The sequence below is a fragment of the Anarrhichthys ocellatus genome, unplaced genomic scaffold (assembly GCF_004355925.1).
Source record: "Anarrhichthys ocellatus isolate YVR2014 unplaced genomic scaffold, GSC_Weel_1.0 scaffold18, whole genome shotgun sequence".
In the NCBI taxonomy this organism is placed as follows: domain Eukaryota; kingdom Metazoa; phylum Chordata; class Actinopteri; order Perciformes; family Anarhichadidae; genus Anarrhichthys; species Anarrhichthys ocellatus.
Window position 1 is genome coordinate 2664114 of NW_022280048.1, and position 11204 is coordinate 2675317.

General features: G+C 42.1%; 2 protein-coding genes across 2 annotated transcripts; one reads left to right on the forward strand and one right to left on the reverse strand.

Moving 5' to 3' along the window:
• On the forward strand, positions 1 to 3643 carry cnga2b (cyclic nucleotide gated channel subunit alpha 2b). The gene is made up of 6 exons (XM_031857398.1): positions 1 to 101; positions 217 to 327; positions 1178 to 1354; positions 1483 to 1590; positions 1695 to 1801; positions 2187 to 3643. Exons 1-6 carry the CDS (start codon positions 1 to 3, stop codon positions 3641 to 3643), a joined length of 2061 nt encoding a protein of 686 aa, XP_031713258.1.
• Positions 3644 to 5761: 2118 nt separating this feature from the next.
• Positions 5762 to 9716, reverse strand: rraga (Ras-related GTP binding A). Its single transcript, XM_031857565.1, has 10 exons — positions 9583 to 9716; positions 9149 to 9272; positions 8091 to 8190; positions 7926 to 7992; positions 7606 to 7828; positions 7204 to 7299; positions 6997 to 7119; positions 6806 to 6897; positions 6587 to 6702; positions 5762 to 6482 (listed from the first exon to the last, which is right to left on the reverse strand). Exons 2-10 carry the CDS (start codon positions 9173 to 9175, stop codon positions 6379 to 6381), a joined length of 948 nt encoding a protein of 315 aa, XP_031713425.1. The 5' UTR covers positions 9176 to 9272; positions 9583 to 9716; the 3' UTR covers positions 5762 to 6378.
• Positions 9717 to 11204: the final 1488 nt, after the last annotated feature.

The window sequence follows — 11204 nt, forward strand, 5'->3', positions numbered from 1 at the left end:
ATGACGGGCCAGACGGCTGAGAGAGATCGGTCGCCACACAGTCTGTCGGTTAAGACCACCTTGGATGAGGACATTGATAGAGCCGAGAGTATTCTCAGCAGGTGAGGACAGCTATTGGATCATGGTGTATTTGTCTCAGGGGTTTGTTTGAGAGAAGCAACAAAAACAAAGCAAAGAAGTAAAAGGCCACATGTGTGTTTGCCCCCCCCCCCCCAGGGTGCCATCTGTGTGTGATGACACATCCTCAGAGCTACAAAGAGTCGCTGGTCTTGACCCTCATGGACGCAATTCCAGAAATTCATTTCAAAGGAATGGAGCCATCTCAAGGTAAAGCTACAGCAACTGTTAGAAAAGTGACCGATCAGAGAAGGTGAATCATTGTTGTGCAGCTTTTTTCATTTATTTATTTTTTGTTGCAAAAGTTGTCTGTTTTTTTTAAAACCAGCCCACAACCCAGACAAAGTTTACAGAGAGTTTTGTTAAAGTCTTTTTTAAGGTCACACGCTGGATGAAAGTACACATAATGGACATACTGCACAGAGACCTCGATAACCGAAAGGCCATATTGGTCAGGTGAAAGACTACTAGAAGACCAGAGAAATGGTTTTCATCTTATTCTGTCATTGTGTAAAACAAATTCTTGATGTACAATCTTCAGGAAAAAGTGCAAAACATTTGATAAAAACTAAGACGATCAGTTGTGATTAAAGAGAATTCCAGAAAGTGCATTGACCTGTTTGACTAATTCTGGGATTTAAAAAATTGTAATAAGTCTTTTCAAAAACATATCCTGGATGAGCCAAGATAAATATTTCTTTTCTGAGGATGTTTCTCCGAAACAAATTACTGTTTTTATCTTTAAAGCGGACTTCTTACACTTTATGCAAAATTGTAAATCGCTTTGGATAAAAGCGTATGTAATGTAATTTAAAACGTAAATGTGTTAAATTATTTGTAAATCCCAGTAGATGCTCTACTGAACGAGACGCTGATCAAGCTGAACTGTGTTTGTTTCTGAATATGTTCTGAGTTGTTCTGCAGCTCCTTGGAGATGTCTACCTTGTGTCACTTTCATGCCTTTATTTTCATATAAAATTCTTTAAGATGTTATGAGAGCTTGTATGTTTCCTCTGTGTGTGTGTGTGTGTGTGTGTGCGTGTGTGTGTGTGTGTGTCAGACTGGTGAGCCTGGTGGTGAGACTGAGGGAATGGGCACACAGGAGCATGCTGGAGGAGGAGGAACGGCCGGACTCCTTCCTGGAACGCTTTCGTGGCCCTGAGCTGCGAACGGCCCCCAGCCGCATCAGCAACACGCAACCAGACGCCAATGGCAACAATGCCAAAGGGATCTTTAGGTATGCCCGCCTGCTTCATATCTTGCAGCTGCTTCTATTTTCCCGCATATCTTTGCAGTAATAATGTAAACTACTCTATAAGACACAGTTGTGTCTGACTGTATTTGCAAATCTCTCCATGCTTTCAGGAAAAAGTGGGATTTCTTTGTGGTGTCCCCAGCCGATAACGCCTACTACCGCTGGTTATTTGTCATCGCCACAGCAGTGCTCTACAACTGGTTCCTTGTTGTAGCGAGGTAATGACACCACAATCGTTATCTGTAGGTGATGGATGTGGTGGATGGGTGTTCTGACCCCTTACAGGCTGGAGCTGTAATTCTTTTTTTGTTTCTACTCACAGGGCATGCTTTGAGAAGTTACAGGTGAGCAATTACATCTGCTGGCTGGTGCTGGACTACCTCTCTGACCTTGTGTACATAATTGACACTTGCGTCCGACTTCGCACAGGTAACTTATTTCAAAATACAAAACAATATCATTCGTTTGGAGTTGAGTTTCTGGCCACGTGACAATTGCTAGTCTAATATTCACTCTCCTTTTAACTACTTTTTGTTCTCCACCAACTCCTGCGGGACATAATCTGGCTCCTTAACTGCTAAATGCTCCAATAAATTCACCAGCTATAGTCCCTAACATTATCTTTCCTATCTGTCCCGGGGTAGGTTTATGAGATATTTCACAGAAAACAGGGTTAATGAAAGTCTCAAACAGTAAAGTTCCGAGAGATAAATCAAAACAATGAGCTGAAAGGTGCTGAAACGCAGAAATAAAACACGACAGTGAGTTGAGATCACGGCTCAGCTGAGTTTGTGCTCTATTCTTCTTGTCTCAGGGTTCTTGGAACAAGGTCTGCTGGTGAAGGACCATGCCAAGCTCAGAGACAGCTACGTCCGAACGTTACAGTTCAAGCTGGACGTGGTGTCCATCCTGCCCACGGACCTGGCGTACATCTCCACTGGCATCCATACGCCACAGCTCAGGTTTAACCGTCTGCTTCGATTCCCGCGCATGTTTGAATTCTTTGACCGCACTGAGACGCGCACCAACTACCCCAACATCTTCCGCATCGGCAACTTGGTGCTTTACATCCTGGTCATCATTCACTGGAACGCCTGCATCTACTACGCTATATCCAGTTCTTTGGGATTTGGCTCGGACACTTGGGTGTTCCCAAACATCTCCAAACCTGAGTATTCCTCCTTGACTCGGAGCTACGTCTACTGTCTGTACTGGTCGACTCTAACTCTCACCACCATTGGAGAGATGCCTGCACCTGTGCGGGATGAGGAGTACCTATTTGTGGTCTTTGACTTTCTTGTTGGGGTTCTCATCTTTGCCACAATCGTGGGAAATGTTGGTTCCATGATTGCCAACATGAACGCCACCCGTGCCGAGTTTCAAGCCCGGATCGACGCCATCAAACACTACATGCACTTCCGCAAGGTCAGCAAAGAACTGGAGACGCGGGTCATCAAATGGTTCGACTATCTCTGGACCAACAAGAAAGCAGTAGACGAGAAGGAGGTGCTGAAGAATTTGCCAAACAAACTACGGGCGGAGATTGCAATTAATGTACACCTGGAGACCTTGAAGAAAGTGCGCATTTTTCAAGACTGTGAGGCTGGCCTGCTGGTGGAGCTCGTGCTCAAACTTCGCCCCCAGGTCTTCAGTCCGGGGGACTACATCTGCAGAAAGGGGGACATAGGCAAGGAGATGTACATCATTAAAGAGGGAAAGCTGGCTGTGGTGGCCGATGACGGGGTCACACAGTACGCTCTCCTCACAGCCGGCAGCTGCTTTGGGGAAATCAGCATCCTGAACATAAAAGGTAGCAAAATGGGAAACCGCCGGACAGCCAACATTCGCAGCTTGGGTTACTCGGATCTCTTCTGCCTCTCTAAGGACGACTTGATGGAAGCGGTGACCGAGTATCCAAATGCCAAGACTGTGCTCGAGGAGAGGGGCCGGGAGATCCTGATGAAGGAGGGCCTGCTTGATGAGAACACCGAGAGCGGCGGGCTGCAAAAAGAGGACACAGAGGAGAAGGTGGAGAGGCTGGAGTCCTCTCTGGACACCCTCCAGACTCGCTTCGCCCGCCTGCTCAGCGAATACAAACACACTCAGCAGCGGCTGAAGCAGCGCATCACTCTGCTGGAGCGGCAACAAAATCAAACGGACTGCGGCGCAGACGCAAGTGATGAAACGGGTGCAGACGCGGAGACCTTCAGTGGAACAGACCCTGGGCCTGTTGCCCATACGGATGGGTCCCCGCAACGGAGTGATGTGTAAATGGAGGACAATAAGAGCCCAACAAAACTGTCACACTAAGGAGATTTTTTAGATTGTTTCTTCTATTGTGAAAATGTTTAGCTGAGTGTAAAGAGATGTCTGCATGTCAATAAAACATGAAAAAGAAATTGGAAAACACTGCCACGCCTATGCAGTCTTTGAGTTCTTGTCTACTAAAACCAGTGAATTGAAAGTGTGTTTAAATGGTGGCTTTAAAGTTATATCCCAGATCAAGCTAATTCAAAGAATTGAGAACACATTTTTAGTGTTTACATTTGAATTTAAACTGGAGCACACTGACAACCTACAAATGTCACTTTTTTTTAGATTTCCCGACTAAAAAGCTCTTAAGAATTGCAGGTTGTTCTAGTTTTTGGGTCACTTGTAAACATCTCGTGTTGGGTTGCATCAGCGGAGGGATTCAGTTCTCTCTACTTGTTGTATATTACGCTTTGGTTCCCGTACACCTTGTCTCTTGCTGCTCCTCCTGGGGAAAAAGTCCGAGGAGAGATGGTAGAAGGTGATTTGCTGAGTTCACATACACAAACAATTATTTTCCAGTGTCCTTATGTTCTGTTATCTTCCAGGTTAGATCTGAATCAGTCTGTTTTGGTCATTATCACAACAACCTTTTGACATTTTATTTCTTACTTTGGTGGTTGTGAGTTTGTGCATTGAAAATAATTTTGTCTCTGGTGAAGTGACTCACTCGCAATGTGCAGCTTCTGTTTTTTCAGGTGTTCAGTCTATTTTCATTTGCTTTAAAATGTACTCAGCCAGTCTTACATTAGAATGAGTGAGCCGCTTATTCTCTGTTTGCATTTAGCTGCCCCCTTTTCTGTCGTGGAGACTCTCTCTCTCAGCAGCGAGGGACTGGGGATTTTCCAGTTATTCAGCCCTGTGCATTCCAGGATACAACTCAACCACACGAGCAGTGTTGATAAGCACAGCTGGAACAATGCCTCTGCAGCAGAGCTGGCTATAGTAAAGGGGCAGGAGGTAATGAGTGCATATCCCCTGCAGCCCCCGAAGGAGTGGGTGGGATCAAGTGCCATGGACAAATCGCCAGTTGCCTGCCGTCGGCTGGTCAAACAGCATGAATATATATGAAGACTCTACATCACACTAGAAGCTAATGAGAAGTAGCTACAGCTCGTGATAGGCTCCAATGTCAAACCTGTTTTGTGAGCAGAATAGGAAGATCTTGGCCTAACAAGACAAGACAAGACAATCCCAACTCAAAGTCCAGTGACAAGCTTTTTTTTAAATCACATGGTTCTTCATCAGCAGAAATGGATGGTGTTGGCGTGAGTCAGTTATCATTTGAATTGCCGTGGATGCTTCCTTCTCTGTTTTATACCTGGTTGAAATTTGATATATTTTCTTCATCTGCCCCTTACTACGAGCACCACATGAACGCACTATTATTTAAGTTAGAACAATGTTTGGTTATATTCTCGTTAGATAGAACTACATTTCTTTTCTCACTGTGGTGTTAATGTTGCTTAAAAGAAGGAGGAGCTCAGTTAGAAAAAGGTTACGTCACATACTTTCGAATTCAAGTCAGACTGATGACTGCCAGGTTGTTCTGTTAGGTCACTTTCAATTAAATCTGATCAAACCACATCCACACGGACCTGGTGAAGCAGATCAGCAGAGTTTTGAAAGTGTTAAACTCTTAACAAATAAAACCTAAAGATGTTCTTACTTTGATTATTTGTTGTTAAATGTTATAAAGAAAAACTTCAGCTTTGAAGCCACGTTTTGAAGGGCTTAAGTGCTAATTCAGACAATAAAGGAAATTAAAACTCATTCTGTATAACAAGCTTTAACTCAGCAGTTTGTCACTGAAATGAAGTGATTGTGTTGTAACACGTTGTTCCATCTGCACATACACTGCTGTCGACTCCATGAAAAGTGCTGAACAGCTGCACTGAACTTTTCCCCCTTTCTCCACCCACACCCACACCCACACACACACACACACACACACACACACACACACACACACACACACACACACACACACGTCATGTGCACAGGACAACTGGTGCAGAGTGTCAAAAGACCTCATGGCCAGAGACGCTGCAGTGACTGAAAGGAATAACAGGAACGATCTCTGAGCAACAAGTCTTTTTACAGGAAGTAAACATGTAATAATATGTATATCTGTTCAGAAAATATGCACAATTGTTTTGAAAATGTTGATCAAGTGGTGAGCATTGTCAAAATGTAAAAGCAGAAGCAAAAAAAAAAAAAACACGTCACATATTTTTCTGAATATAACTATATATTGTTTTGAAAGTGTAACAGCTTACAAACTGCATTTGAAAAATGAGACAGTATCTGCTGCTTATCATTTGGAGATACCGTCCCTCAATCACTGGGAGTCACTGCATGGAGTGAATGAATGGACCGTGTAAGACAAAGTGTGACAGCAAAGGTAGTCCCCTTCATAGTAAACACAACTATTCATTTTACTTTTAATGGGTCGAGCTACGGGGCAAATACTCCAACAGTACGTGTCGAAAGTTCGAGATACTTTACGATCACTGTAGAAATTAGACCAAAAGAAAATATGATTTCTCCAGTAAATAGCTGTGATTGAAATAAGAAGATGTAGATGTAGACAGTGCAGGGCTGCTTCGTATGTATCGGAGCTGGAGGACCGCAACATGCCTTCTGCGGTCTGTGGACTGATTGGCTGATGGTTTCCACGGGGACAAACGCACCGGCTAGCGCATTCGCATGTGCAAGCTGTGCTTGGGTCCATCCACCCGCTCCAACTTCTCAAAGTGTTTCCTAGCATTACGGATATTGATGAGAGTGGCTGCAGATGCTGAAAAAAAATTAAAATAACAGAGACATGGATATTGAATCACGCCGGTTTGGTTTCTTAACCGCACATTCACTGCTGAGAAGTTGTTAATTGTGACTGCTTACGAATGGAGGGGTCCGACATGATGACCATGACGTATGTGTTGGAGGTGAATACGTCGATGAAGGCCGCGAAGTTGGAGTTCCTCACTTCCATGCTTTGGAAAGAGGCTGCCAGTTTACTGGAACACAAAATAAAGAAATAATCAGAAACATGATTAAAAAAACAGAAAGTTGGTGGGTGATGTGTGGTGTGACAGCGACGTTTGTGCAGCGTGAACTCACCTACAGCTGAGTTTGAACTGTTTGATAATGTTGCTGATCTTCTCAAACCGGTGAGCATCGCGCTGCTCTTTGCACTGATAGTGGGAGATCACCTGCATTTACAAAAAAACAAAACACATTTCTTTCATTACCGGATCCAGATTTTCTGCCCAGACACCAGACACCAGACCAGAGGAAGAGGTTTCTCTCACCAGGAAGGTGGCTCTCTCAAACAGGAGAACTTCATCTGCCTCTATGATCTGCGCAAAATTTCTCAGGTTGGTTTCCAGCTGCTGGACGTTTGGGATGAGCTGGTACACTATGCTAGACCAGGCCTGCAAAGACATTTCGAAATGTTTCTTACTGTGTCGACTTTATTACCACACGTCCAGACATACAAAGCAGTCAAGCCTCACAACCTTATACAGGGTCTCGTCCCAGATTGACGTCCTGAAGCAAGTGCAGGCCAGAGGTCTGGACAGTCTCTTCAGATCCTCTTCGCGCTCCTTAAAGATCTGTTGAAACAGTCATGAACAGTCACACGTCAATTAATTCATGAATAACAAATATGACATCCAGGGTGGAGGAGGGGATAATAAACAAGAGGACCATATTTTTGTACTTTTGTTGAAGCTATGCAGTATTAGTACATAAAGTTATGTCCAGTGTTACAGATGTATGTTAAGGCCGATGATTTGCTGTTAAACTCAATCTTACCTCAACCATTGAAAAATTAAGGATTTGAAATAGAGAAATGTGTCTTTAAAACGGTATAAATAACATTCATAAAAAAGACAAACTATCACAATTGTTAAGCTTACCAGGTCTCTCTGGTCTTCCTGCACCAGATCCATCTTGTGAACGAGGCAGAACACTTTGGCGTCGGGGGAGTTCTGCAGGATGGCCTCCAGGCACGACTGGTAGTAGTGCATGTCTTTCTCCAGCTCGCGGCTCTCAACGTCGAATATATAAATAAGTACCTCTACATTTCTAAAAATGTTGTCCCTCTGACTGGTGAAGTAGTTCTCCATGAACGTGTCCTGTCTGTTGGGTGAAGGAAGCACAGAGCGACGTTTCACAGAGGAGCTCAGATTGAAGAAGTCGGTCCAAAAAATGGCAAATAACAAACTTTGTACTTTACCCTCCACAGTCCCACAGGTTTAGAACCAGATTGCCAAGAAACCGTACATGGGAGTGCTCCACGTCAACTACATTTAACAAAGGATGTAAATATTGTTTTATAGATGATATTAATAAAGAAACATGGGGCATCATGTGGCGCCTTTTATTTTTAAAGCACTCTTACTTGTAGCTCCAAGGCGGCGTGTGTCTCGGGCTATGTAATTAGCAAAGATGATTGATCTCATACTGGTCTTTCCAGAACCACTTTTTCCCATCAGTAACACCTGAAAGCACAAATGCAACAGATTCACTCATCGCTGAAGATAAAGTCTTCGTCTCTCCTCCACTCTTATGACCAGCGGTGGAAGAAATAATCAGACTCTTTACTCAAATAAAGTAAGCAGTGTCGCAATGTTAAAACACTTCAGAGGATGTAAAAGTCCTTTAACTTACATATATATGACAAGCAACATCGTGCTCTTGAAATGTGAAAAGCAAAAGTACCATAGTGTTATATTATATTACATGATTTGTGGTGCGTTAACGTCCAATTACATGTAAATGTTGTTGCTAGTCAAGAGGGCTTATTTTAATTTCTGACAATGCCTCATATTCTATTAGCTGATTATATGTTTTGTACAAAACATAGTCTAAGAAATGTTTTGACACCAAAAAACATGTAAATGATTTGTAAGATGTATTTCACATGTCATTTATAAATTAAATTGTTCAATATTATCTGACTGCACAATGGCCTGAAATGCTTCAATGAGATCTCCACCCTGCCGGGAATATAACTTTGAGAGAGAAGCACTTAATCTCATCATTTTAAATTAATTCAACTTCAAGAAACTGACACTGAAGAATTTTAGAATCAGCCTTAAAAAGGTCTGTGAAGATGTGTGTGATGACGTTAAATCACCAGTCATTTAGAGAATGGGGGAAAGATATTTTTTGCTGGAAGTGCAGAATATAAGTGGGTACAAGTTTAATGTAGATTGGTTTGGTTGAAAAATCCTTTTGACTTCTAAATGATGTGTATTTTAGGACAGATCTTAAAATAGCAACTACTACATATCAAGATGTGATTATTCATTATTAGAGCCATTGGAAAACAGCTCATGCTAAAAACTTCAGAGGTATGAAATGAAGGTACTGGAGTAAAGTACAACCACCTCAATGTTGCATTTAAGTACATGTACCACTACTTGATGAAGAGTCAATGATTAGCTCCTGCTTCACCTTTTTCTTCATTGCTGTGCTTGACATCCCCCTCAGCAGACACGAAGTACAGTATTTCTCTGAGCTGCAAGTCAGGTGACTTTAGTCAAGTGTCTGCAGCAGCTCTCCTCTTGCTCTCCGTCAGCTGCAGAACAGACACAAATAGTTTCACCTAGCTGTCACTGAACGTTAGCTCTCATGAAGCAGACAGCCGACATTACTACAAAAGGACACGTTTAAACGTTTACACGACAAACAAGTCAGACATGTGTATCCGGTCGTGAGCTTATTAGACACGGACGAATATATAAACAGTTCAATAACTTTATTTAAACTCTTTTCTCCGTTCCGGATAAACATCTAAGCTAATGCTAAGTTAGCTAGCACGACAAATAGTCCAGATATAGCATTAGCCAAGGTGTGCTAGCTAAGTTAACACTCAGTAGTCCACTTACCCTGACAGGGTAGATCCGTTACTTGAATTCAAGCAATTTCAGACTACCAGTTTATTTTTTGTTTTTCAGATTACAGTTGTACACATTACTTGATGGAAGCAGGCAGTAGTGAGGTGAAGATCAGCTGCTTCCTGTTTACGCCAAAGTCACATGATGGGTGGCTTGAGTTATGCCCCGAGTTTTGTCTCCCTGACAGATTTTGCTTCATTACCAGATCATGTTTACCACTGAGGACACACACAAATTAAATATTAAGGTTACACATATTTTAAATTAGGATTCGGAAAGTAGTTACTGTTAGAGTCTTTTGGAAGCATAAAGTTCAAATTGCCTAACAGGCATGACACAGGGATAAATATTAACCCTGTCTTCTTCTTCTTTAGTAGTGTCAAAATAGGTTTAGAAGATACTATTAGTACATTTTGTCCAATATTGCATCAGAGAAACTTTTTTTTAAATGCATATTTGCAAAGTATACTGCACTATCAATAGTGGGACATGTAGATTCTCATTTTGTGGTTGGCAGGATAATTTAAGAATCAGTTTAATGTAACTCATCGAAAAGTAAATAATAACTACTGTACATAATACTCAACATAAACATATTTTTTAACTTGTGTCTCTAACAAAGTAATTACAGTAAGCCTTAAGATGTAAAATTCAGTTGGTAAAGTTGTTGTTGCAGTTCCTGACAATGGCCACTAGATGGGAGGACGCAGTCATGGCGTCATGACGTCACGTCCGGGTTGGACTCCTCGCTTTTGTAACGTCGTGCAGCGGTGCAATCTGCGGTCAGTCTGTATTTAAATATACAGACTGTGTACATTGTACGTGTGTGTTAGGGTAGTGTGGAATACAGTGTGGTTGCGTTTAAGGAGCAGTTTGACCAATACTCTGTCAAAGGAAATGGACCAGTAAAATAAATATTGCTTATTGCTTCAGGTTTTCCCCTACTTCATCTATACTGTCTTTAAACAAAGACATTTTACAATTAATACCATGACTTCAAAAACCAAATACCACAATGTTCCTAAATATCACTGACATTTCTCTAACTGGACATTGTTCAGCTGAAGAGAAGCAAAATGTGTCTTTCTGACACAGAAATTGTCGTTTTAGAGCCCACAGTGATGGAAAATATGACTGACTTCATCTGCATGCAGTGGAGGAGAACATTTAAAAAAATATATATTTGAAATAAGGACTTCCTCTTGAAGCAAGCTGATGATTGCCAAGAGGGACCCAGCAGCAACAGACAAAGGGCAAAGACAGAGAGCAGCTGATTCAGACCACTTGTCCTCTTTGAGTTGATGAGCAAATGAGAGAAGACTGGCAACGACGTGGCCAGAAATAACATATTAAAGCAAGAAGAGCCACTTTACATACACCTGAAACACTGTGTGTCATGTTTTACATGATTATATTACACATTTACATAATGGTCCTTGTCTTGTTTTTTTGCACTGAAAGTCTGACATTTCCTACAAATGCTTAGCACTGGGTGTACTTTCAGTCTCAGCCAGTTTATTTCTGGTTCTTTGGGGATATTCATTAGATGGCATATATGTTGTACAAATATCAGCTCCTACATAATGTTGATAAATGAGACTCTTTGTCTCCTG

What these genes read in the sequence shown, in the direction of transcription:
- cnga2b (XM_031857398.1), top strand. Translation starts at nt 1, where the DNA reads ATGACGGGCCAGACGGCTGAGAGAGATCGGTCGCCACACAGTCTGTCG. An exon ending in AATGCCAAAGGGATCTTTAG is followed by an intron (nt 1,355 to 1,482) that starts GTATGCCCGCCT and finishes CCATGCTTTCAG; the next exon opens with GAAAAAGTGGGATTTCTTTG. An exon ending in TGGTTCCTTGTTGTAGCGAG is followed by an intron (nt 1,591 to 1,694) that starts GTAATGACACCA and finishes TTCTACTCACAG; the next exon opens with GGCATGCTTTGAGAAGTTAC.
- rraga (XM_031857565.1), bottom strand. Translation starts at nt 9,175, where the DNA reads ATGTCAAGCACAGCAATGAAGAAAAAG. An exon ending in GCACAGCAATGAAGAAAAAG is followed by an intron (nt 8,191 to 9,148) that starts GTGAAGCAGGAG and finishes TTGTGCTTTCAG; the next exon opens with GTGTTACTGATGGGAAAAAG. An exon ending in AGGAAGACCAGAGAGACCTG is followed by an intron (nt 7,300 to 7,605) that starts GTAAGCTTAACA and finishes CTGTTTCAACAG; the next exon opens with ATCTTTAAGGAGCGCGAAGA.